Here is a 25,891-nt window from a genome sequence, read left to right as displayed (position 1 = left end):
TTTCACAACATGCTGAATTAGTTTTATATATAATATATCCTCAAGCATAACTTCTTGTCACCATGTGTATTCTAAGTTGAATTGGATGTTTTGGTGGGTGATTTATTACTGGATCAGGCCATAAGAGCCCATCACCTATGTCCCGATATTCTAGTCACTATATATGGCTGAGATTCCTTCAAAAATGCAATCCACTAGTCAAAAAAGTATGACTGCTTAGAAATGCAATACAATTTAGGGTATAATTTATGTATGCAGTACAAATGGTGCAAATTTCGTTGATACCCAATTTTCTAAGCATATTATAACTACGGTATGTAAAACAACTAAATGTATTGATTTAAAAAAAATACTCTCAAAATAAACAAATAATCATGCAAACCATTTTCAAACACAAACCATAAAGAGATGAGAAAACAGGAAATTTGAAAGCGTTAGAAAGCAGGAAAATCATCAATCGTTGCTTTAACTCACAAATAAAGATGCTCAGATGAGCTGCTGTAAGGAATTTAGATCCAGTCCCATCACCAAGATTTATTACCCAATCATAACCCATCTCTGTCTCAAATCCCACCCACAACCAAAGCCCCGGGCCACGTCTGCCCCACCTCTCTTCCAACCCGCTGCACTGATGGAGTGCTGACCTGTCCTCTTAGGGTCCTTGTAGTCAGGTTGGGGTTCTATGTAGGGCTTCATCTCATCATCCTCATGGCCCACGTTCATCCATCGGTCCTTCATGATCTGCTGCTGAGTGCAAGCAGAAAGAAAGGGAATAAAAGTGAAGACATCATATTAGGGGAGGAGTAACGTAATGCAACAAGAGTTGGGCTTTATGAATGGGATGCACAGATAGTCACCTGAGCACATCACACAGTGCTGAAACGCTGAATCACTCCATCAAAAACATATCAATCTGCAAACAGTTGTTTATGCGGAGTCTAAGCCTCAGACTATACGCCCACAGACCCTTCATGAACAGTCTGATGCATTTTGCACGCAAAAATAGCAAAAGCTGGCTAAAATCACCATACTTGATCGGCTGGCTTTTTATGTAATTTCCAGGAATCAAGGTTTAAATCAGTCCATTGTGTTTACCAGGTATCTGCACAAGAACAACTGGATTTACCACAGTTCGAGAGGTTCATACTTCATAGGCATTTAATCTTACATACTATATCTAAAAGGCTCATTCATAGGCAGTATTTTATGTTATTTTATTATTTTTTATACATTTTCACAATGTTTTTGCATATGGACAGTTACAATCTGATTGGAAACTATGCATAATATTAAAATATTCTGTTCAAGAACTTTCCTTTGTCACGTCTCATTTGGTAATGGTTTATTATTATACTTTTAGTTTTGTTTATTAGTTTTAAACAAAGTAATACATTTTTGATAAATTTTCATATTTTCATATTGAAAGTCTAGGGCAAGGGTAAAACAAAACCTATACAAAATCTTTTAATAAAAAGATCAATCCCTAAGAAACAAATATATTCTTGCTCAGAATAAGCTGCAATGTAGACCAGACTCTACACCAATAGTTAAAAGTTAAGTTTGCATAAGTTTTAAAGCCTGTACAAACCTCAAGGCTCCCTCTCTTGGTTGGGTTGAGTATGAGGAATTTCTTCAGTAAGTTCTCACAGTCGGTCGACATATAGAAGGGAATCCTGTACTTCCCCCTCAAAACGCGTTCTCGCAGCTCCTAAGAACACCAGAACACAAATATTCAGAATACAACGCAAAGCTGTTGACCTTTACTCCCATTTCTTTGTGCTCACCTTTAGGTTCTGTCCATCGAACGGCAAAGAACCACTGACCAGTGTATACAGTATGACCCCAAGACTCCAGACATCCACCTCAGGCCCGTCGTACTTCTTCCCCTGAAAGAGCTCGGGTGCAGCATATGGAGGGCTGCCACAAAAAGTATCCAGCTTGTTGCCCAGTGTGAACTCGTTACTAAAGCCGAAATCTGCTATTTTTATATTCATGTCTGCATCCAGGAGCAGGTTTTCTGCCTGTAAGCAAGGGAGGATCTTTAGCGATAATGTATTTAGAGATGAAACCAACTTGCATCAGTATAGAAGACTAGACTCACAAAGGCAGAGGTAAAGACACAAAATAGAGTGTGAAAATGTATCTTGTGTACCTTGAGGTCTCTGTGGACAATGCACTTCTGGTGACAGTACTGCACTGCTGACACAATCTGCCCGCAAACACACACAAAAATAGGTACTTGAATCATAACAAAAGCTTATACACAAACTGAGTGCTAAAACCATTAGTTTGATGATTTTAAACAATAGTCAATACTGTCTCCTCGTGATTGGACTAACCATACAGTCATGTAACCGGGTGTTTAAATTTTCTTAAATTCAGACAAACCCAAACACCACTCATGTGTTTACAGCTCCTATGGTGTTTTGTGTTCATGCAACAGCGATATCAAATATGCACAAGTGAGTGGATAAAAAAACAAAACATGCACAGCCTCTCACCTGTCTAAATTTGGCCCGGGCCTCTTTCTCTTTCATTCTGCCGTGGGCTACGAGGTAATCAAACACCTCACCTGCAAACCAAGAAGAGGAACAACAGTCACGTTTAGAAAAGAAACAGAAGCACAAATTGGAAAGCTAAGCTAGGGTGTGGCTTTGGTGCGTTTACAGCCGCTGGTACTTTACTATGAATCAATACCTTGTGAAACAAATAGGTGACTGATTAAATGAAACTAGAGCCGTCATAATTCAATATTGATAATATTGATGACGTGTACGTGTTGGGATCTACAATCTGTTTGCATGACGTACAAAGTAGAATATGTGGGTTCTAGTGTTTCCCAAGGAATGTTGTGTCTGCAGTGGGATGTTTTTCAGCTGTCGTCTGGCGATCTTAATGTTTTAAAAAAAAAAGTATATATATTTAATGTACCAGCAGGCGCAATGATATTACGCAACACCTGAAAATAGTCCCCAGCTAGGTAACTTCCAACGTGACAGGCACCAAGTTTTTAATATCATTGCACCTGCTGGTACGGCAGCACAGTTCCTTGATTATTACGCAGGAATGAGAGTATAGTTCCTTGTCATATTGGCCTAGAAAATCGCAACTTTTAATTTTCCGTCGGTCATAGTACACGACATAACTACAGAAGAGTCAAGTTTTAAATAGGAAAAATATCGAAACTCTTTGGTAATTTTTTTGAGAGAGATGCTAACGGTTTAATCAGATTGAATTATCTATGCTAAGCTATGCTAAAAGTGCTATCGCCAGACCTGGAGGATCGGCTGAATGGATTCGAAAACGGTAAAACTCAACTGTTTAACTCTAGGGGAGTTGGAAAACGAGCCTATTTAAAAAAAAAAGTGGAGTGTTCCTTTAAACTGTACCATAGAAAGTGCAAATTACTTAAATTTTGTTAACATCCCAGTTAGATTTGATTTAGATCTATTATAGAAGGCTTTTAAAGAATCTCACGCATAGATGCATTAATTTTTACACTTCAAGTCACACTGCCTAAATCACTGAACTGTGCTGAACAGCAGCGCTTTTTAATCCGGGTCAGGCTCTGAAATTTGAAGAATGAATATATAGTATCCTGGTAAATTTAGGTATTTAATGGGGACAGTGATCAAACTATAGACTGAGAGCCAAATCCTGTCTATAGTAACTAGAGGCATTTACATAACAGTTGAACATTCATAGTGCATACGAGAGAAAAACAGTACAGGATGTAACAGGGTTAAAAAAAAAAAAAAAAAGAGGTTAAAATGGGTTGGGGAGAGTTTTCACCTCCGCTGGCATATTCCATCACCAGGTAGAGTGTCTTCTCGGTCTCAATCACTTCAAATAACTTCACTACATGAGGACAGAAGAGGGAAAAAAGGAATGCAAGACAGGTTCAACTCACATACACAATTTGTTTTGCTTTATTTGCAATTTTCAGCATTCTGAATGAAGACTAAAAATCATTTTGATTTGGGTTATACCCAAGAGGTTTTACGCTCACCAAATCCAGTTGCACAGAAAAACACTGACATTTGGACAAGGATTAATGAACCCAAAAAAGGGGGGAAAAAAACAGTGGCTACTGCCAAAACCGGAAAACTGGAGACTCAAGCTGAGAGACTTAAGGGCGATTTGTCTGTCAGTTAAGCTCACCGATATTTGGGTGATTCAAGACCTTCATGATCCTCACTTCCCGAAATAGCTGAAAAAGGAGACAGAAGATGTCAATGTGTTGCAAACAGATGATGTGTTTGTCCTTCACAGAGCATAAATATTTCAAGCTTGTGCACATGAGTAAGATGTGGTTAAGAACCCCTCACCACCGAACAATCCCCCCTCCCCCCCTCTTCTCTTCTCTCTCCCCAAAGCAAATCAACCCTTTACTTCAGGAAGTATTTGAGCCTAATTTCCTATAATTATCTGCCATGAGCCCAACAGAGAAAAGGCTTTGCGTTTTGAAAGTCACAAGGCAACAGGAAGAAAGACAACTTAACAGGGGTGGGAGAGTTAAAAAAAACTAAAATTTACCAGTAAACTTCTGAAATTAAATTCTGACCTCATTAACCTTGAGGAAGGGTCACACTCACCTTTTGAAGACTGGATGAATTGAGCTGAGTCTTGTCTATGATTTTCACCGCCACCTGATCGAGAGGGTAAAGAGTTTAGTTAGGACAAGCGCAAGGAAAAGCCTTGAGGCAGAAGGCACACATCAGCTTTGGTCTGCATTTACAGATCACAATCTCACATCATCAGGAAACAATTTACGGCGCATTGAGATTACAGCGCGCCGCTCCTGCGGCGAGTGCACACACACGCAAAACCACAGGTTTCATCTTTGTCCCCCTCTTCTCTATCAAGTGCATTATCGGTGTCTCAGACACCATGCAGTCTCATACTAGCAGGCAAGGGGATCCAAAAACAAGTCTGATATAAAGGGTGTTGTAGCATGCACCAAAGAACAGCAAGTGGAGGATTCAGAGACATTTAAAAGGTCAAGAAACCCTAAACCACATTTTCTTTTGGTTTAATTTACGATGAGCTTACAAAACCATGTGTTTGTGTTGCGTGTAATTTGCATGTAATTGTAAATGGTAATTTGCAGAGTGCATTTGTGGGGAGCTTTGATGCTTTTAATGAGAGTAAAATAAAACTGTCCAAATTAGAAGCCGTTTCTGTGTTGTTGGTCCCTCTTCGCCCTCCAGCTCACTATGCCCACTTTTTGTAGCATGTTTCAAAACTACGGTGAGAACTGACTGGTGCTGAAACAGAGGGGTTCATGGTGCTTTAATGACAACTGGAACGCAAAAGTCAATTGATCAGCTCATTATGCAGGAATTGTAAATGAACAGCTGTATTTCAAATGAGCATAGTATTTGTATGATATAACAGATGCACCTATGCATTACTATTATTAAAACATTAAAGCTAAATTTCTTTATCTCAGCTAGATTTTATTTCATGTTAAAAAAAGAAGTAATAAAGCACTTTAAATTTGTAATGTAACGGAAGTAGCAACAGATAACTTCTTCCACATTGTGACGTACAACCAAGTGAAAAATTATTGAAAAACTAACATTGGGCGGTGACTTGGCTCCGTTCGTAAAGACCCGCCCCCTTTAGTTACTGTTGCTATGTCCGACAAGCTACGCTACTCTCACGGCACACCATGTTCTCACGCAGTGAAAAATACATCGCGGAGCAGAGAGGACACTGACAGCGCGCTGACAGACAGGACAGACCAGGTTACTTTTGATATTAAACGGTCTCATCCTTTCAAATTTGGTCATTTTTTAAAAAAGAAATTTAAACCATAAATACCGTTTTGTGGCTTTTTAAAGTGTCTGACAGATCGCTGTAGAGCCTCAGTTAAAGCTGCTCGTGAACCGATCATCTCTTCCTTCTAGTTAATTTATAGCATCAAATAAACATGAATGAACATAGGAAGGAATGTTGTTTTAACCGCGGAAAGGCGTCAGTACACTCCTTTTTTTAAGTTCAAATCCTCCCATGTTAATCTAACTCTCCTGACTGCTTTGTCGGACAAAATGGCGGATGGAGAAGTATGATTGGTCAGATCACCTGTCAATCAAACTCCCTGCGAAGGGTCAATTCACTGGTTGTGGCAGCAGATGTGAATATGAGCTTGCAATTGATTGTAAGAAAGATTTTAAGTTTAAGCAGACAACTATTGGAGAAGTCTGGCATAGGTAACCAAAGAGAAGACTGTTGAGTCATGATATTTCAATTAAACATTAAAAGGTCATGTTTAAAGGTGCTGTATGGAGTTTTCAGCGGCATCTAGCGGTGATGTTTCAGATTGCAACCAATACGTTTACAAGCGCGAGCTCGTGCTTTCTTTTGTTTTTTATTATTATGTGGAGTTTGTGTTGGAGTCTGTGTTGTGCTAGTCGTTTCCTAGTATTAGCAGACTCCATGTCATAAAGTTGCAGTGTCGTCGCTATTGAGTGCAAAGTCAGTAGACGAGGCGAGAGCCGAGACGCTCGGGAGCGCGCATGCAGGTCTCAGTCACGTCACTAGATTTCACGGCAAATCCAACCCGGAGACTTCACATAGAAATAGGAATACTTGCTTTCAGAGGCAGGGAACTACACTGCGACCAAAATGGTCGCATATGCGACCTTTTGAAATGCCGTTGCGACCCTAATTTTTAATGGGTCGCAAATGTATCACTGATTATTTTTGTACCTACCTTATGTTTTAGGCAATATGCTATGATTTACTATGAGCATTTATTAAAACAGAAATGTGTATTTTAAGTATACGTTTTATAACGTGCTCTGAGCATTCAACACAAAGTTGGCTTCAGCCCCGCGACTTATAAAGTAATCGGGTTGATGTGCGCGTTTATATGTCACACGTTTCCCGCTGTTCGCGCATAGCTAGTCTCCTCTATTGGTTCTTTGTTTTAAACAGCAGACGTAATATTAATCCGTCTCTGGTCATGATTTGGAGACAATGAGCATTGAACCGTTTTGCCGTGCTGCTTATATTTATCACGCAGTAAAAATGCCCCTCCCCGCGGCCAAAACCAGTCGTCTGTGGATGAGAATCCAAAACAATTAGTGGGATCGAAATTTCATTCGGATCGAGCTCAATCCGATCGATTAAGGTGTTTAAATGAAGATTTTTTAGTCCGATTGAGCTGTCAATCCGATTATAAGTGTCCATGTAAACACAGCTTCATGTAAATTGAAGCTTCACAATGACAGTATGAAGCACGCGAAATGTATAGACATGTACATATCCCGTGACGCAGCAGCCCTCCCTACTGCATTTCGGCGGCGTCAAGCAAACCGAGCAAGTGAGGAATCTGAATTGATAATTAAGTTCAATGTAGCTTATAATATAGCCTTATTCACTTAATTGTGAAGTAGACATGCATTTTTTTTTCTTTAATACTGAAGAGTCAATAGCTGCTGAAAATCTAATATATTATTTTATGGATTATATTTATTTTATTTTAAGAGTTCAGGAGTCTGCCCATCTGTGGCAACCATAGCATGTTGAAAATCCAAAATAAATTAATTTTGCACATTATTGTGTGCTGTATTTTCTATTGCAGTAAATCTATCCCAACCAATGTTAAAGAAAACAAGGCGGCATGTGGTTTAAAAGATGGAAAGTAAAATAAAAAGCACATCTGTATGCAATACAGTTTCATTATTGTTCATTATTATCCAGAGCGGCTTACTATAATTAATTTGTGCGACCAAATCATGTTTTGCGCCAGTAACTGAAAAAGTTAGTAGCGCAAGTGCCACCAGTGGAAAAGGTTAGTGTAGTTCCCTGAGAGGTAATCGCAAAACCCACCAAGTGGATCATTTTATTGTGAGATTACAACCCCTTCACACACAGGTAATAAAAAATGGATTCATTTTAGTAGAAAAACTCCATACAGCACCTTTAATAAAAAAAAATAAAAAAAGTGACAATAAGATCAATAATATGCACTATATATACTATATATATACTATATATTTTATAACAAGTTGTGTAATTAGCAGTGTTTTAATTTTTAAATCTTTTAAAAAGATTAAAAATCTTAAATCAGTTTAAGAATAATCCTTTAATGTTAATAAAACAACAAAACACAAAGAGAAAATCACTCACTGCCCTTTAAAAGTAAGCTTTAATAGAATCAACTGTATAATTTATACAGTGATGTCTATGTGGTGTTTGATTTTTATATTTGTTAATTAAATTTCTTTCTTGAATGCCACTGTTAAATACACCTACTGTAGCTGAAAAAATAAAGCACTGTTTATTTCATTTGTATATTATGTTGTGTAGCCTATTTTTATTTGCGCCACTTTGGCCAAATTGTCTGCCATTCTTTTTTTATTTCATATTTTGTTACCTTGTAAGGCTTTGTTTTTAAAATAGCGAAATTAGTTTGGATGTAATGCTCAGTCACTTGCAAAATAGTAAAAACAACATGAAAGAGAATAGTGTTAAAATCGTGCATTTCCTGAAAAAAAATCGTGATATGATATTTTTGCCATATCGCTACTATATTGCCATTTCTAAATACTCAAAAGTACATTCTCATCACCAGTGAAGTACACACTTTGGGATAATATTTTTGAGCTAACAACTGAGTTGCATGTAATCATCATCATCTGCATTTTGGAGATCAGACAGATGATTCAAAGACATTCCACTCATCTGACAAATAGCATGCCAATTAACCAGCCAACGGTTTTTGCCTTCTCATATTTTTCTTTGGGGGTTAAACTCAAACTCAATCCTCACCTCTTTGCCAGTGAGGACATGCTTGGCCAGTTTGACCTTGGCGAAGTTGCCTTTGCCGATGGTTTTCAGGAGCCTGTAGCAGCCGATGTGGGGCTGCTCGTCTGTTGTGGAGAGGGGCATGATGCAGCGCCCCCCAGGCTTAGAGTCGGAGTGAGACTACAAAGGGGGAGAGAAAAAAACAGTTTAGACCAATGTTTTTTACTAGTTGTTTTTTTTCTATTCCAGAGCAGTTCTTCACCTGGGAGCGGTTATGAAAGTTGAACTTAAAAAGCACAGATGGGAGGTTTGCAGAGTACTGCTTTAATAATATCCTTATCAGAGCTCAATTGATTCTGATTGGATAGGACTGTCGCCAGTCACCATCTGATTCTCACACCAAGCAGACATGCAGAGAGAGGCAGAGATGAAGAGTGAGGTAGACAAAGGAAGAGACTGTGAAAGAGAGCAGAGATTAGGGATGCACCACAATTTCATCAGAAATCATTTTTGTTTTTTGCCTGAGAGAAAACGGGCAGAAATTTCAGGCCAAAAATGAGAACGGAAAACCCTTTGACATCCAATAACAGCTTCACTGACCTTAAAAAAGCAGATTAAATGGTTCAGGTTTACAAGTAAACAGCAGCTGTTGATGAATGATATATAGTTGGGAAAGAGGTTGTGTTCAACAGTTGTTTAAACACCTCTTCAGACAAGCACAATGACTAAAAGAAGCAGATTGCAGTCAATATTTAAATGTGACTGCATATTCAATTTATATTTGCGTTTTCTAGCGGTTTTCTAAAGTCTAAATGGCAAACTTAACCTACTTTGTGCAATCATTGGATTGTGTTAATAACCAAATAAGGTTGAATAAAGCATACAAGTCTATCTTATGTAGCACATCAGATTAATTCTCTCTCATACGAGAGAAACATCTGAAAACATACATTACATTCCTGTAAAAATATCACAGACCATTCAGGGCAATGATCTACTACCGCTCAAAAGTTTGGGGTAAGTAAGATTTAACTATGTTTTGAAAGAAGTCTTGCTCACCAAAGCTGTATTTGTTCAATTACAAATAGAGAAAAAAAATCAGCAATACTGTCAAATATTATTAAAGTTTAAAATTACAGGTTCCTAATTTAATATATTTTAAATTGTAATGTCTTAGACTCCATCTATGCCATCTGTGTGACCGCTTTGAGTGTGTCAAAAATATATTGCAATAATTATCATTATCGTTTTATCAGCCCTATACTGAAACGAGTATTCGTTTGTGTGTTTGAACGGATTCATTTGACTAGACTTAAAAACACAGGCCAGTGACCATTCCTTCAACCGTCCCAAGCGTCTTTTACACTGGCCTTGGGCAAATGGAAAAGTTTTTATTGTCGAGCCATGACTACAATAACATCTAGGCTCCAACAAAATAAGTTAAGAGAACTTCCGTTATTCCAAACAAGGGCTAATTTAAAATGAACACATTCAGTTTGGTTATCAGACCAGTATTTTCAGTTTCAGGCCTTTTCATTTCAGTGCATGACCAGCAGAGATGATAACAAAAGAGAGAGAGAGGTCACAGGACAGACAGCAGTCAAGGGAAAAGAAGAAGAGGAAACTGATGGGGAGTGAGTGAGAGACTAGTGTTTGACCATGGGAATTTCTCTTGACTGGTGTGAGGTACACTCGGTTCTTTCTGCGTTGATTGGGGAACAGAGCATCAATTGTGGCCTGTCCCTGTGTATGAGCTCACATTAGAGCTGGATTTTGAGGACAGGCTGTTGACCAGTGAGGTGAGTACATCAATTCAAACAGATACTCCATTGTCTATCGTCGCACATTTTCAAAACACGGTTACTGCCACCACGTTTATAATAGTCTGTCCCTGAAGTCTGGCTTGTGTCCGTACGTCAGTGTGCTAAGGGAGCCCTTTGTCTATGGATGGCAAACATCTAAAGAAACTTAATTTCAAGTCACATAAAAAAGCACTGGATGAGGTCTGTGATTTGTGACGCATCTTCCTGATAACACCCTCATAAAGCCAGATTAATTCACTTCTGCTAAACACACCCATCACTGGTGGTGAGTCATTCAGGGGTTTTACTAAGCACATCACTGATAGACTCTTAAGTGCTTTTTAAACATTACACAATGCTATATAATAAAATTATGCTTATAAAATAAAATAAAATAAATTATATATACTGTATGCAAAAAAAAACCCACAGGCTTAAATTATTTCAAGCTTTACATGGCTAATATTAAGTTAGTATTTTATAATATAACTAAAATAACTTTATATATATTATATAACAGTACTTTTGAATAATTCACAAAATGTATAATGTAAACAAATGTTTAAAATTGTTTAAAATGTTTAAATTGGAAAAAGAACAACTGTAAAGTTCAATAATAAAGAATCATAACATTTATGACCAGTGCTGGCAAAATGAGACTGAAATGTAATAACGGGTAATTACGAGCAGCAAGCAAAACAAGTGAAAAAATATACATTTATGACAAATTTGAGGTTTTCACAAAAATGTGTTCAATATGCCCTCGTCTAGCAATCCTAATGCTCCAAATAATTATTAAACATCAAAAAATATCTTTATTTGTACGTTTTCTGACAGGTGTACCTTCCTAAAACTTTACTTTGTTTTAATAATCCATGAAAAATTGCTGTTTTTCTCTGCTCGCTTCTCGACGACTGGCACTTCCTCTCAGCACAAGTTTGGTAGCGTTGTAAAGCACTGCATTCCAAATTTGTGAATATTCAGAGTGAATTCTCAATGGCATGAGTCTGAACTAATGAAATGTGATTTTCATACTCATGCTCATGATGTAAACAAAACAATCTTACTTGCACTGACTCACAGATCCGAATCGTGTGCACAAAGACACTTCAGAATTACAGTATTTTAAAATATCTGTCTTGGCAAGCATTCACGCAAACATCATCTGTTATGTCTTAAATTAACATTTAGTTAGTTTACTAAATGAGTTAGTTTACTAACGTTTAGTTAGTATTAACAGAGATTTTAAGGTATGGTTACAAGGTGATTTTGTTTTGGAACCTTCAGAAAACTAAATTGATTTTAAAAAATTTCAGCAAATTGACTTCTGACTCAAATAGATGTAACATTTATACACAGTTGTAATCGGAATTATTAAACCCCCATTTCAAATTAGGTTTATTGGCAAAATGTCGAAACAAATCGAACTAAAGTAATTGGAATAGCTCAACAACAAATGTTTCAAGTATTTTTCTCTGAAAACTGAGAATCCATATTCAACTGAACATGCAACTTCTGCAGTCTCAAAATTATCCAACCCCTTCATGGCAAGCGTCTTTAGTACTTAGCACACTGCAAACAAGATGCATAAACCAGACACCAGCTTCTGGCAGCTTTTCTGAGGAATCTTAGCCCATTCCTCATGAGCAATGGCCTCCAGTTCAATAATATTTTTGGGTTTGCGTGCTGCAACCGCCTTCAAATCCCAGCAGATATTTTCTATGAGGATCAAGGCAGGTGACTGATGGCCACTGTAGAATATTCCAGGACTTCTTCTGCAACCAAGCCTAGGTGGAATTTGAGGTATGCTTGGGATCATTGTCCTGTTGGAAGGTCCAATGATGCCAATGCTTCAGCTTCCTCACTGACGACATGACGTTTTCTCCTAGGATTCCCAAAACTTCTGTGGCTCATTTATATGATTTTGAGCAAATTGGAGCCAACTTTTCTTGTGCTTTTGGGTCAGTTGTGGTGTACGTCTTGGAGCTCAGACATGCGTTTAGTTCGCTCCTTACTATGCAAGCTGAAACCTCAGTGCCTGTGGCCACCAAGTCTTGCTGCAGGTGTTTTGCAGTAGGGTTGTGCCGATAGACGATAGTCTTGTGTATCGACGATAGTCAGAGTTATCGCTGATGGTAGATGCCTTTGACGATATCAATATGATAATTGGCTCATTTTCCCATTAATGTATTAAAATTATTATTATTATAAAGCTAGTTAGCCTATTGTTTTTAAATTAATATTAGGAACAGCAATTAATTTGCATTGCCTAAATTCATAACGACATCACCACATAGACTAAAAAACTACATCCCACATCAAAATTAAATCGCAAGCTGTTCCATTCACAAATTGTCAAGTGTGCTTTACAGACACATCATTCTTATACAGATCCAAGATGAAAACGGCATCGTTGTTCATCAGTATTTTGTTTCCATAGGACATTAACAAAACCATTAATCACTAATAACACTAAAAACAATACAATTGCAAAATATTAATAATAATATCACTAAAATGATATAGTCCTAAGTAAATCAGATAAAAAAATTATTAGGATCTTTTTTTACTTCATTATACCGGGACTAGCCTGATTTAGCCTATTAATAAACACTCCACTTTTGCTAGCAAAATAGAAAAAGATTCTCATTTCAATGTGTTCTAGGCTAGCTCAAGCAAACCTGGTGCAACTAATGAAGCCCTTGATACGTTTCATCAGGTGTGCTTGAGAGAACACCTGTTTTGCAGATTTGTGCTGTTGTGAGGGATTATATTCAGGGGGTTGAATAATTTTGACTGCAGTGTGTGTGTGTGTGTGTGTGTGTGTGTGTGTGTGTGTGTGTGTGTGTGTGTGTGTGTGTGTGTGTGTGTGTGTGTGTGTGTGTGTGTGTGTGTGTGTGTGTGTGTGTATACAAAAATATCTATTATTCTATATATTGTACGATCTTTTTTTTTTCCATTTCAGTGTGAAATACGACCCAGACTTTTTTTTTGTGCGATTCACCCACTTTTAGACAATCACCTTCACACAAACCAGTTTGCCTCCTCTTCCTGACAAAAGGGAAGTGTAATGATACTGCAGCGAGTGAACGTCACTGAGCTGATGTACTGTAAGGGTCTGCAGTGAGATTAACACTCAATGCACACACAAACACAGAGCTCTGACCTTCAGTACAGCAGCATTGCTGCACAGACACCGATTTACACATCCATCACCTAACCAAATCTATATCGCTTCAACACACATGCAGCAAGGGAAAACCAACAGAAGTCAAACAGAAATCTTTGTGCACACCACAAAAAATATAACACCTAAGAGAAAAGGCTAGACCTAACTACAGTCACCACACACACACGCAACACAAATGATTCAAAAACAGATAGAAAGAGGCAAAGAGCCCAACAAAATGAAATAAAATAAAGGGTCTCAAGAGATATTTTCAGAGATTAACCACTTTTAACTTGAAATAACGTACAAAAAAATGTAAGATGCTGGAAAAAAGCTAAAAACATTGACCAACAATAAAAAAAAATAGTGCAGAGAACATGTCCTATGCGAACGGCCCCCTAAGTCATAAAGATGTGGCTTTGCTGTCATGCTTTCAATTTTGTTTATGCCTTGAAACATAAAGAGAATATAAAAAAATGCCACTACTTTCGGCAAATAATCTAGATGAATGTCCAAATACAACATACAATCCATAAATCTTGGAAAAAATCCTCACAGAATGACAGGACATGCTAACTTGGCTAAAACACTTGGCTATAACTTTCTGGGTCACACAACATGCTGTCCGTGCTTGTACACACACTGACACAAGATTTTAAGGTCTTACATGCACATTACAAAAACAAATGGCACAATCATAAACCACCTGTTCTTTAATGTCCACCTGTAATTTTATTTCATTGTCTATACTAATTTAATTCAGTCATCAAAACAATGTACCTCTAGTTTTTAGCTTCTGTGTCCATAAAAATACCTTCTGCGAAGAGTTTAATCTAAAGGCTCATGACAGAAATGAGGACAGATACTCCAGGATGGTTTAAAAACAAAAAAAAACAGCGTTGATAGCAGTAGACGAATAACCCTGAGGACGACTTCAGGGGCCAGGAGGTCTCTGCCTAAAATAAGATCCACATGCTGATCACTCTGGGGGTCCGAGCTGGGAAAAGCAGCTTCCTCACACACTGCGGCATAACAGGAAGTCGAGCTAATTCCCGGAAGTACAGTGATAGAGGAGAGTGAGAGAGAGAGAGAAGAAAAAAGCCAAAATGATTTGGGTTCCAGGTCATACACAGGAAGCGACGTGTCTGGGTTTGTCAGGAGGAGTGGCTGGTGGAGCAAGACAAGGCTTCAAGAAGCCCTCTGGAAATGAAAGCTGACATGCCCGGACAGCTGGGAAACAAGACAATGGAACGGATTGGAGGAAGACAAACTGCAGACTGAGCCCTTCTGAAGGTTTCTCCAGTTAATCTGATCCACTAGCAATGAGTCAAACATACAAGAACGCTAGATGAATGATGTCATTGCAGCCTTATGTAGAAGAGGGACTACATTTTAAAGGAATTGAAGAGATTAAGGAGCTTACTGTAAAAAAAAAAAGTGGATGTTAGATTCAATTATTTCAGGGATGAGCATTCAACAAAACTACAATCAGAACATTGAATTAATTATATTAATCACTACAGTAAATTCCACTGGAGAATTAGGTTTGCAACAAATTATGACTTAAGCTTTACTCTAAAGTAGAAACCTAATCATTAAAATAAAGTCTTGTAAGTTGGTAAGAGAAACATTTTAAACTATTGGAATTTAGAATAATTGAAGAGTATGAAAGTATAAAAAGATAATAAAGAGTATAATTTTATTTTAATAGGCCTCTAAGATCATTAGAAATGTTTTATTTGGTTATTAATCCATATTTTTCAGTTTAGAAAACATTTTAAATACAATTGTCAAAATTATCACTTCAATTTTATATTTATTTAATCTTGACTTACCAATCATTATTTGTATTATTAACTACTAATAATAATTATTTGAAAGAATTCGTTTGAATGAACATAATGTAAAATAAGGTAGATAAAGCCTTTTAAGCTGATTATATAAACAATTAATTTTTGACATGCTCAAAAATAAATAAAATGAGAAGAATTAGAGAATAGACCTCTAAGATCGTCAGAAAAGGTTTTTCTTATTTCACTCTCTATTTTTCTTAGCCGTGTATAAAACTATACCTTCTTTAAATGGAAAAAAAATGTAGGCTACAATAAAACAATAGTTAAAACTAGGCTACCGGTCACACAATTATTATTCATAATTCAATTTATTTTTACACCTTTTATGACTCATTTTTACATTAAAGTAAACTTCTTACATCAATACTAAATTTGGCATGTTATGAGATCAGGGTAATATATTTGTCATGTGATGAGGTATTCCAAAACTCTTCTAGACAAACTTTCTGGACTCTCCAACCATGATCACAGTGTAATACAGGACATTTTGTGAGTCAGCCATGAGTCTAATAATTGTTTTAGTCAAAGATCAATGAACGATCTTCCCAATCATTTTTACAAGATAAAATCTTGGACACGAACACACATTTGCAGCTTCAAATCGATTTAAATTTGTTCCTCAACTGAGCTGAAACAACCTGCACACACGGTCTATGTGAATGGGTACGGTCCGTCCCTTTTTATTGGGTCTCCGGAAGAAAGTAAATGGTAGAATTTGATGTGTTATAACAAAAAATATATATAGTTCTGCCGTGATTTCTTGACAACATCTGCCAAAATCAGTTCAGTGCCACACCCATCAGTAAACATCCATAAAATACTCATTATTTCTGCCACAGAATAGGCCAGACCAGGTGGAATCCTGCTCATTCAAAGACTAATTAAACCCTAAGAAATAGACAGACGCTTATCAATTAAAACCATCTTTATAACCAAAGAAAGAAGGCAGCATACAAACTATGTGCTTACAGTGTGCTACAGATGAACTAGCTCTACCTGTCTCCTAGAAAAACCAGTTTAGCCCAACACCTTTATTTCCTTTAACCTAGCACCAGTGGGAAAACCAACCAGATGATCCAGCTCCACATCTACAGTACACAACCCTTCATTTAAGCCCTTCCACTACTAGACTTATAGTTCATCAGGACTTGAGGCTCCTCATTATATCATCAGTCAAACCGGTTGGAGTTCCTCAATGAACAATCTGAGGGTGTTCCAAGCAAGATTAGTTTCAGCGTTTGTCACCACTGACGTTTATGGCCTAGTTACAGAGGGCCGATCACAGACCTCAGAGCTGACAAACATTCAGGAGGGGTTTGTTTTATTGGGACAGTATGTAACATACAAAGCAACTAAAAAAATTTTTTTCAGAAAATGACTGAGGTGTCACGGTAGTGTTGCTAAGATTCGACTGCATTCACCTCGATGGCGTAACTCTGAAGTTTCATGTTGCTATGGAGATCTCTTGCTCAAAATGTTCTTTTGATTGTATATGCTCACCTCAGCCTTCGGTCTCTCTTCTAATAGAGACCTGCAGTTGACATCTCACACACACACACACGGGGAAAAGTGAGGTAAGACGTGTCAGTGGGTAAGTCGGTAAATCTCCTTACTTGTAAATAAAGAGGTAAGCACATACATTCTACAAGGCAGCTCAAAAGCAAAATCTATATATTTTTATACAGCAATTCACCAATTATATGCATTTAATGTTTACAATAAAACATTTATATGAGAAATAATAAATAAGTAAAATGCTATGGATGTAAAATATATATATCTTTTTTTTTTTTCAAATGGTAAAAGTGGGGTAATGTGTGTTAAAGGATTAGTTCACTTTTAAAATGAAAATTCTGTCATCATTTACTCACCCTTAAGTTGTTTCAAACCTGTGTGAATTTCTTACCTCTGCTGAACACAAAGGAAGATATTTAGAAGAATGTCAGTAATCAAACAGTTTTTGGTTCCCATTGACTACCATAGTAGGAAAAAAATATACTATGGTAGTCAATGGGAACCAAAAACTGTCTGGTTACTGACATTCTTCTAAATATCTTCCTTTGTGTTCAGCAGAGGAAAGAAATTCATACAGGTTTGAAACAACTTAAGGGTGAGTATATGATGACAGAATTTTCATTTTAAAAGTGAACTAATCCTTTAAGCTTTGGGGTTAGCAGTGCCAATAGCTCAACTAAAAGTATTTCTTAGGGCAGGGCCTAGCATACTTTTTTGGGGGTTTTTCTTCATTCGTGCTCAATTTTATTTAACATAAATTGTTTGTATTTTTATATATTGACAATTATTTAATTAACCCATGTACAACGTCTGTAGTGTAGAGCCATAGAAATGTGATTTTAAAAATGTGAGACAACTCTAAGCTGTGTTAATCTAATTTCAGATGATAGCAAACATCCTAAAATTTCTCCTCCTCTTCCCTAGAACACAACATCAGTAAAAAGTGGCATATCTTACCCACTCTCCCCTATATGTAAACAGAACCAAACAAGTTGTCCAGGAGGCAACTTTGTCACGGTAGTGTCGAGAAGGTCCCATTGGTTAAAGAGCAGATACACATGGCGCACACATCCTATTGAATTGCCGGTTTTTAATTACAAAGGCTTGAAGGAAGACATTCAGGACCGCGTGAATGACTAATATCTGACTAGGATATGAAAACAACCCCGAAGACACAGCGCAGCCCAGAAAGAAGACACTGATTGCGGGAATGTTGCTGAGCGACAGCTCACAACCACGTTCAACATCGGCGCTCCGTGCATTAGAAGGTCAAGGAGAAGCAGAGGCTCCGAATGAGGGTAACTGTCTGAGACGCTGGGGAAAACAGCAGGGTAGACTGGCACAAGGGGGAGGGGGAAATAAAGGAGGGGTGTGAGCCAGCTTGTCATTTATCAGTATTTTTATCACATCATGACTATTTCAAGAGGAGGGAGGTAGCAGCCAGTACACAAATAGACGGCAGCTGAACATCCCCCCATCGGTGAAATGCTACATCGCTTCAGACTTAGAGAGACTGAGATGCCCGTGTCAAGCTCAAACTACAGGTGATCAGCTACAGCACATGACTGAAAACATTTCAGCTTAAAGTCAAATGAGAAAATTTATTATTTTTTTTTTCAATGGCAAAACAGAGGACTGTCCGATGGCTGGGGCCACCGTGAAAGAGACTGGGGCCGGTTGATGGAGCTGTCACTTGCCCGATCGGGACAGTGCATCTTCACGGAAGTTGATAAATTGTGCGTTTTTAAACCTTGCCAACTTATATATTCAAGCGCAAGCAGACACAAAACTGTAATAAGGGTTAATAAAAACTATACAGTGACATTTGATTACTATTTCTTTACCTGAAAATATAGTTTAGACTTACATAAAATACTTTGTTTAGTTAAGCTAGTAGTTTTTGGTGTTTTGGTGGGGGTAAAATACCAGACATTTCTTTTAATTACATTTATCTCACCTAAATGTTTGCTCACTTGTGTTTTTACAATGGGGTAATTTTGTTGCTCAAGGGTTTACACACCCAATGAAGCTTGATTTCAATCTTTGAACTAAATTGAAAAAAGCAGCACAAATAAATACAATAGAATAAATGTACAAATGAAATTGAGTGAAATAAAGAGAAAAGTTTTTTTGGTAGGTCTAACACTAGAATTCAGAAATACTACAGAAACTGGATAAAGTAATAAAATGTAAAATAGCACTGGGTAGTCTTTGAGTCCTGTATAAATGAAATACTATTATTAATACTGATTCTAACAATTAAAGTAATCTTTTGTTGTTTTATCAGCATTAATGACTGACACATATTAGGCTGCTGTCACTTTAAGAGCTATTGCACAGATCCATTATACTGTTTTCATTACATGCATTTTTCAACTGTTTATGTTTAAGGCATAACCGACTGTTTACGAGGTTGCGGCTTTATGTATTGTGTGCGCAGAGAAAACTATCGCTCAGAGTGCACGGGAGTACTGAATAATTTAAAATAAAATAAAAATCGCTTTTGGTAAAACTTAAAAAGACGTGAAAATGATAAACATTAATGACGATGCAACATTGGCCCAATTGTGCAACTGAGAATTCAGCCAACTGTCTCGCTCTCGACTCCCGAAACGAGAGTCTGGTATCGCCGCGAGCAGCGCGCTTGACGCTTACCTCGTGCAACCCATTTTGAGAGCGAAAGAGAAAATGCAGCACCCACTGAACTTAAGCGGTTTGTGAAATTGCGTCTTGCAGACAGTTTTTAAATGACTGATTTGATCTTATAATCTGTGTGGATTAATTTACTCATACAACCTACATGATAAAGGGAATGAATGTTTGCGGGAATTTCCCGCATCATAAGAGCAATGCCTGTGGGAATGACTCAAATTATGCGCAATACCCATAACCCGTACCGCATTTTGAGCCTTGATTATTTATTAATTACTTTTTTCTGTTGGAGTCCATGAAAATTTTAGCAAGGCAAGTAAAAAATGTACAACTGGCCTGACTGGGCCAGTAGAAAAACAATCCTTACGCCGGTTTCACACCGCAAGCGTCAGCGGCGCGTGAGCTGCGCGTATTTTTTTCGGCGTCCATGTTATTCAATGAGTGCTTTCACACCGCACGCAGAAGCGGCGCGGCAGCGCGTTGCAGGAGCAGAGCAGGAACAGCAGTGCCGCGATAGTTTCGGCGCACAGTCTATTTTTAACGCGCCGCTTACGCTGAATTAAAGTGACCATGCATTTTTCATGGCCAAAACACACAGCAGTTTCACCCAAAAAGCACATTGATGAGATCTCTTGTGTTTTAAACAGTCAATCAAATTACCTTCATCAATTTAAAATTAAATGTCCAAAACAAAATTGTTGGCCAAACTACAAAAACAAGTTTAATCGATGTATACTGCCAGTTTACAGATTAATTTAATATATTTATGTATATACACACACACACACACACACACACACACACACATACATACATACATATATTATATAGACTATATATATATTGCCATAAGGATGTCATGCTGATGTCATGCTGACAATCAAATAAAAGCACATGCGTGGTCGAGTGCACCTGAAAATATAACTATGGACGACACTCGTCTCGAAACGTTCAATTATTTATGATCCAAGAAACATACTTTATAAAGACTCACAGGCAAAGGAAAAGCCATGGGAGGAAGTTGCAGTGGCTCTTGGTGCAGATGGTAAGTTTTTAAGTTTTTTTGACAAGTTTAAATGAAGAAAACCCATCTCCAAGAAACAACAAATTTATTAAATTACCCATTATAGAGTTGTCTGTAGCTACACACGCCGCGGTTCAGTTTCGCGTGTCAAACGCTGCCAGTGTGGAAGCAAAACGCGCGTGTCCTGCTTCCGCTCACTGTACGCACTGCTCATGCGCTGTTGACGCTCTTCTAGCGCATGCAGTGTGAAACCGGCGTTAGCGTTGAGCCATGTGAAGGATGACAATTCAAAATCATGATTGTTTTGGTAGGAATTATTTCACAAAATTATAATTTTCCTCCCATGACCTTCCAGACCCATAAGTATCTTGTTAGGGAAGGCTTGAAAAACACATTGTGCATGAAGATTAACTAAACATTCAAAATAAAAACACACCTCCAATGACACTCCCCAAACCATGCCCGACTGGAAATGCCAGTCCAGACTGACAGGGCTGCGGTCACAAATCTTTGCCCAGAGAAACAGAGCCACAACTCCTAAGATTGCTTAAGGAGTAGGCAAAATAAAACAAGTCTTTATCTGACCTAAAAAAATAATTCACACGGAAAGCAGCCTGAGATGATTAAAATCAATACACTACATGCAGGCCAAACAGATTATACTCGATTCCCTCAAACCACAAGAAAGGTTCTTGAGGGAAAACCTGCTGACCAACCTTTTCAGACTGCAAATCACAGGACGATTGGGTATGAATTAGCAAGACACACATTTCGGCAAACATTTCATCTCCTCTATAAACAAACCTTACACTCAAACTGACTTCAACTCAGTCTTGTGAGATTTCAACTGCAAGCTGCTTACTGTTGGTACAATTCTGCCAGTGAGTCACTGAAAGAGGATCAGTCTTTTTGGTTAAAACTGACCTTAGAAACAAGCTATTAGTGTTCCTTCCATGGGTTTAAGACCATTCAAATTATTTAAAGTTTCAAGATCTGTGAGCTCAGTTTAAAACACAACACTTATATACATTTAACTTGTGACAACACCAATAGGGGGGTGAGTTTCTCTTTTGAATGCATGCTAGCTTTTAACTTCCGCTTTTAAATTTGCGACCTTTAAGTATATACGGTAGTCTTATAATTTGCGGCCATCAAGGAGCAGCTATCAATATGCAGGGTATTTAAATCGCTTTTGAATGCACGCTCACTTTTTACTTAGGCTACTCAAATTCGCGATCACGTGTAGGCTAATCTGTGTAGGGAGAGGGGGTACTGACCACACATTTTAAAATTAGATATTTTTCAATGATGTTGCGCACCAAATCCTTCGCCACCATCTTGTCAGTCATCTCTCCTTACACTCGTCACGTGATAAGTGAAATCTGACTCTGCAGCTCGTGCTGTATGTGAAGCAGAGCATCTGTTTTTCAACTGAAATAAATTATTTTTATTTCTATGAAAAAACAACAACAACAGTGTGGGCGGTGCCGCAGGGGGCAAATAATGTGATCGGTGTATGGCCGAACAAAGAGTAACACCAGTAACAGGGACTACCGCGGCAAGACTAGTACCAACAACCATGAAAAATACACTGGAAAACTGATGTACAATTGGTTTACATTTAAACACATCATTTTAAAAACTACTGACCCAACTTCACCCACAAATGTCTTTATAAAGTAGTTATAACTCCAACCTACAACTACTATAAGTATATACCACTGTTATTGTCATACATATACACCCAACCATCCACATAAGCAAAATATACTAAATAGCAAATCTCACCTGCTTGATTGTTTAAATCATCACAAAATATAAAATACATTACTGCACAGTGCACAGCTCTCTCTCTCTCTCTCTCTCTCTCTCTCTCTCTCTCTCATATATATATATATATATATAACTTGGATACATAAGTACATCCAACTTCATCCGCATACATAGAGTAGTATACTTTGGGTAAAGGGTGTTGATCCTGGAAAAACATTCAACCAATCAGATTTGAGGGACAAGTTTACAGTTTATGTCAAGAGTAGGCTTAAACCAAAGGTTAGGTGCTTCTACATCAGTGTTATTCACCCATCATTTACCTCTGATTTCATTGGGTAGGACTCATTTTTTGTTGCAGGATCAACTAAATATGTTGATCCAGGAACAAGTCTTACTTGGCAAACTTCAGTGACCCGTTTAAAGCAAAATATACTATATAGCAGATCTCAACTATTTTTGTTTATATTAACGCAAAATGTACACTACTGAATATTATCATAATTTTCTTTTAAAATCTGCATTGAAACAATGTGTATTCAGCAAAGCGCTATACAAATAAATTTGACTAAGTAAAAAGCAGAACAAGGCAATTACACATCCAGGCTATACGGAATTTACACTGAATTCCCAACCACTGAACTTGCAATGGTACAGAAAGTAAACTGGCGATTTAGCCTAGGCTTTATCTTCTCAAACACTAACATAATAAATCATGACAACATATCAAAATAATATCTAGAATGAACTCATGACATTTTAAAACAAGCCTCTTCTATTTGTGGTAAATATGAAAACTATTAGTCAAGACTGTTGTGTGGTTTCCTGTCTGTACAACAATAATAAAAAAGCATTTTCTTATTACTTCATTTTCCAGTCAAAAACAGGCAGCTAAAGAGGTTTTTCCCAGTGCTGATTGTTAAACTAGAGAATCATAAGCTCCTGTATTTTATTCTACCTAACCAGGCCAAGATCTGACATGACAATATAGTAATGAAAGAAGACAAAGCTTGTTATACAAAGTAATGAGTAATCTTCCATGTTTTTGAAAACAGATGGATTAGACTCACCTGGCCAGTGGAGTGGTCAATCATGGGTAACAGTGGTGTCCTCGTCGACATATTCTGAGGTTGATTTTGACAGTTTATTTTCTGAAACTGAACGTGTTCACAGCTCTCACAATTCAATCAAATGTGGCATCGGCACAGCACGATGAGAAGTGTCCAAAGTCCAACTTGTAAAGAGATCCTGAGCTCGGCGTGAGACCCCCAAACCAGCACAGATTAATACAAAAGTCCTGTCGTTAAGTCATAGTTTGTTTAATTTCGACAGGAAGACGAAATTTACTGAAAACTTTCGACAAAAACCCTATCGGCGAGTGTCAGCATTGAATGTCAACTTCCTATGTGATTTTCAAAAATTAAACTAGAGAGTTTTCGTGGGAATTACAGCATTAAAACATAGTCAGATTCATTTGAACCAGTCAGCTAATGAAATACAACAATATTGTTCCCAGCACAAATGTGCAAAATCGAGTCCGAGGACTCACAAGTTTTATTAGGCCGGGTGGCAAAAGGGTCCTTAATGTATCCCTAACTAAAAATGTTCGGCTGCATATTATTGTGCATCAGTAATGTCAAAAGTTAAGTCCTGTTTTCCTCTTCACAAGCCTGAGGAAAGACACATGGAAGTCCCACTTGGAACACACAAAAACTTTAGGGCAAGTTATTGAGCTGCTCCTTCCAGTTAGCCAACTCAGCAGCGCTCAGATCAGCGTTACTCCGAGCAATGATCCGTCATACAGGTGTCAACACGTCCATTTCAAAACCAAATCAAACACTTGATATCGTCTCAATGTGACAAACTAACGATCCAAGCACAAAAACATCGCGCAGCTGCTCCTATACTGGCTCTCTGCGCCTCTGAAAATCACATCTAACCTGCTAACGCGCGTTAGCTGGCCGAGTGACTTCGAAAAAGTCGCTGATATTTTGACAGTATGATTGTAAGAATATGTCCTAACCGTGGCCCGGTTGTGAATGGGTGTAAATTGGTCGGTTCCAGTCCGTGGTACGCGACGAATTACATCTGTGAGCCGTGAAAAGCTGAGCAGTCGGGCGGTCACGACTGGTACCGCAGCAGCGCCCGGACGCCAGTGTTGTTTGCGTTCAAGAGAAATGTGAAACCAGTCTGTGGGTCGACTTCCTTTGCCTCACTCACACCGAGCTTTAAAATAAAAGTCTTTTACAGTATTCATACATAGTTTTAAAATTAAAGTATAATATGTATGCGACAAGCAAAAAAAAAGTTTTTTCATTATGATAACGTTTTATAGGCCTATGTCAGTTGTTTTGTGTTAGGTTAATGAAAGAAACAAACTCTGAATTGAACCTCATCATTGTGTGTGTGTGTGTGTGTGTGTGTGTGTGTGTGTGTGTGTGTGTGTGTGTGTGTGTGTGTGTGTGTGTGTGTGTGTGTGTGTGTGTGTGTGTGTGTGTGTGTGTGTGTGTGTGTGTGTACGTGTGTGTGTACGTGTGTACGTGTGTGTGTGTGTACGTGTGTGTGTACGTGTGTGTGTTGGGGGTCCTGTTAAACCCTATGTGGGGTCAAAATATAATGTTTGGTTCCCATGAGGAAAACAGCTAATAAATAAAAAAACTACATGTTAATGCATTGTTTAATGTAAAAATGAAAAGGGGTAGGTGATAGAATATACAGTTTGTACAGCATGAAATAAATTTTTTTTATCAATGTCCCCATAAAACATGAAAAACCAACATTGTTAGAAATTATACTGTGGCAAGCAGGGTGAGGCCGAGAGCATTGGGAACGGAGCGAGGCCGGTGGCGCGTGCTAATGAGTGTGTGCCTGTGCTGTGCACCACACCGGTCTCGAGTCTCACGGAGAAGCACCGGAATGATAAAAGGAGATGCGACAGTGAAGGACGAGAGAAGACCAGGCTTAGAATTGGCAGTTGGCAGTTGTCCGTGAGGCTGCCGCTTTACTTTCGTTTTGTTTGTTTATTTTATGATTAAAGTTATGTTGAACATAACCTCCCTGAATATTGAACCTTGTTACAGATACACTCACATAAAATGAAGGCTCCAGATCAGTGCCCATAAGCGGTTTTATTCTACGATGGGTTCCTTCATGGTGGCTACCATGTTATCAATGATTAAATGTATCATGGATGACAAATACACCTGTGACTAGATTATTTCTACTGTGTTATCTGTTTTCCATTTGTAATTCTGCACCAACAGTATATTAGGCTACTCCCAGTATACATTTATTCTATCATATACAGTATACATTATACAATGTAACTCTCTTCACAATATCTCTCTTC

General features: G+C 37.9%; 1 protein-coding gene across 18 annotated transcripts in view; it reads right to left on the bottom strand.

Annotated features, from left to right (window-relative positions):
- mark2a (MAP/microtubule affinity-regulating kinase 2a) overlaps positions 1-24,744 on the bottom strand; it is a 38,388-nt gene extending 13,644 nt beyond the window's left edge. For 8 of the 18 annotated variants that reach the window (XM_079585877.1, XM_079585878.1, XM_079585880.1 and 5 more), the window contains exons 1-10: positions 23,613-24,744; positions 8,782-8,937; positions 4,596-4,649; positions 4,162-4,210; positions 3,793-3,858; positions 2,502-2,572; positions 2,153-2,209; positions 1,785-2,021; positions 1,589-1,708; positions 645-744 (exon numbers count right to left, since the gene is read on the bottom strand). In XM_079585877.1, coding sequence (XP_079442003.1) covers positions 645-744; positions 1,589-1,708; positions 1,785-2,021; positions 2,153-2,209; positions 2,502-2,572; positions 3,793-3,858; positions 4,162-4,210; positions 4,596-4,649; positions 8,782-8,937; positions 23,613-23,663 — 961 coding nt within the window. In that variant the 5' untranslated portion in view covers positions 23,664-24,744. Of the gene's footprint in view, positions 1-608; positions 745-1,588; positions 1,709-1,784; positions 2,022-2,152; positions 2,210-2,501; positions 2,573-3,792; positions 3,859-4,161; positions 4,211-4,595; positions 4,650-8,781; positions 8,938-9,019; positions 9,214-23,612 lie in introns of those variants that run through there. The other 10 variants (XM_079585864.1, XM_079585874.1, XM_079585875.1 and 7 more) reach the window with 3 other exon arrangements.
- Positions 24,745-25,891: the final 1,147 nt, after the last annotated feature.

The sequence above is a fragment of the Phoxinus phoxinus genome (genome assembly GCF_949152265.1).
Source record: "Phoxinus phoxinus genome assembly, chromosome: 17".
NCBI lineage: Eukaryota > Metazoa > Chordata > Actinopteri > Cypriniformes > Leuciscidae > Phoxinus > Phoxinus phoxinus.
Note: the sequence above shows the minus strand (reverse complement) of the source record. Positions and strands in the feature narration are given on the sequence as shown.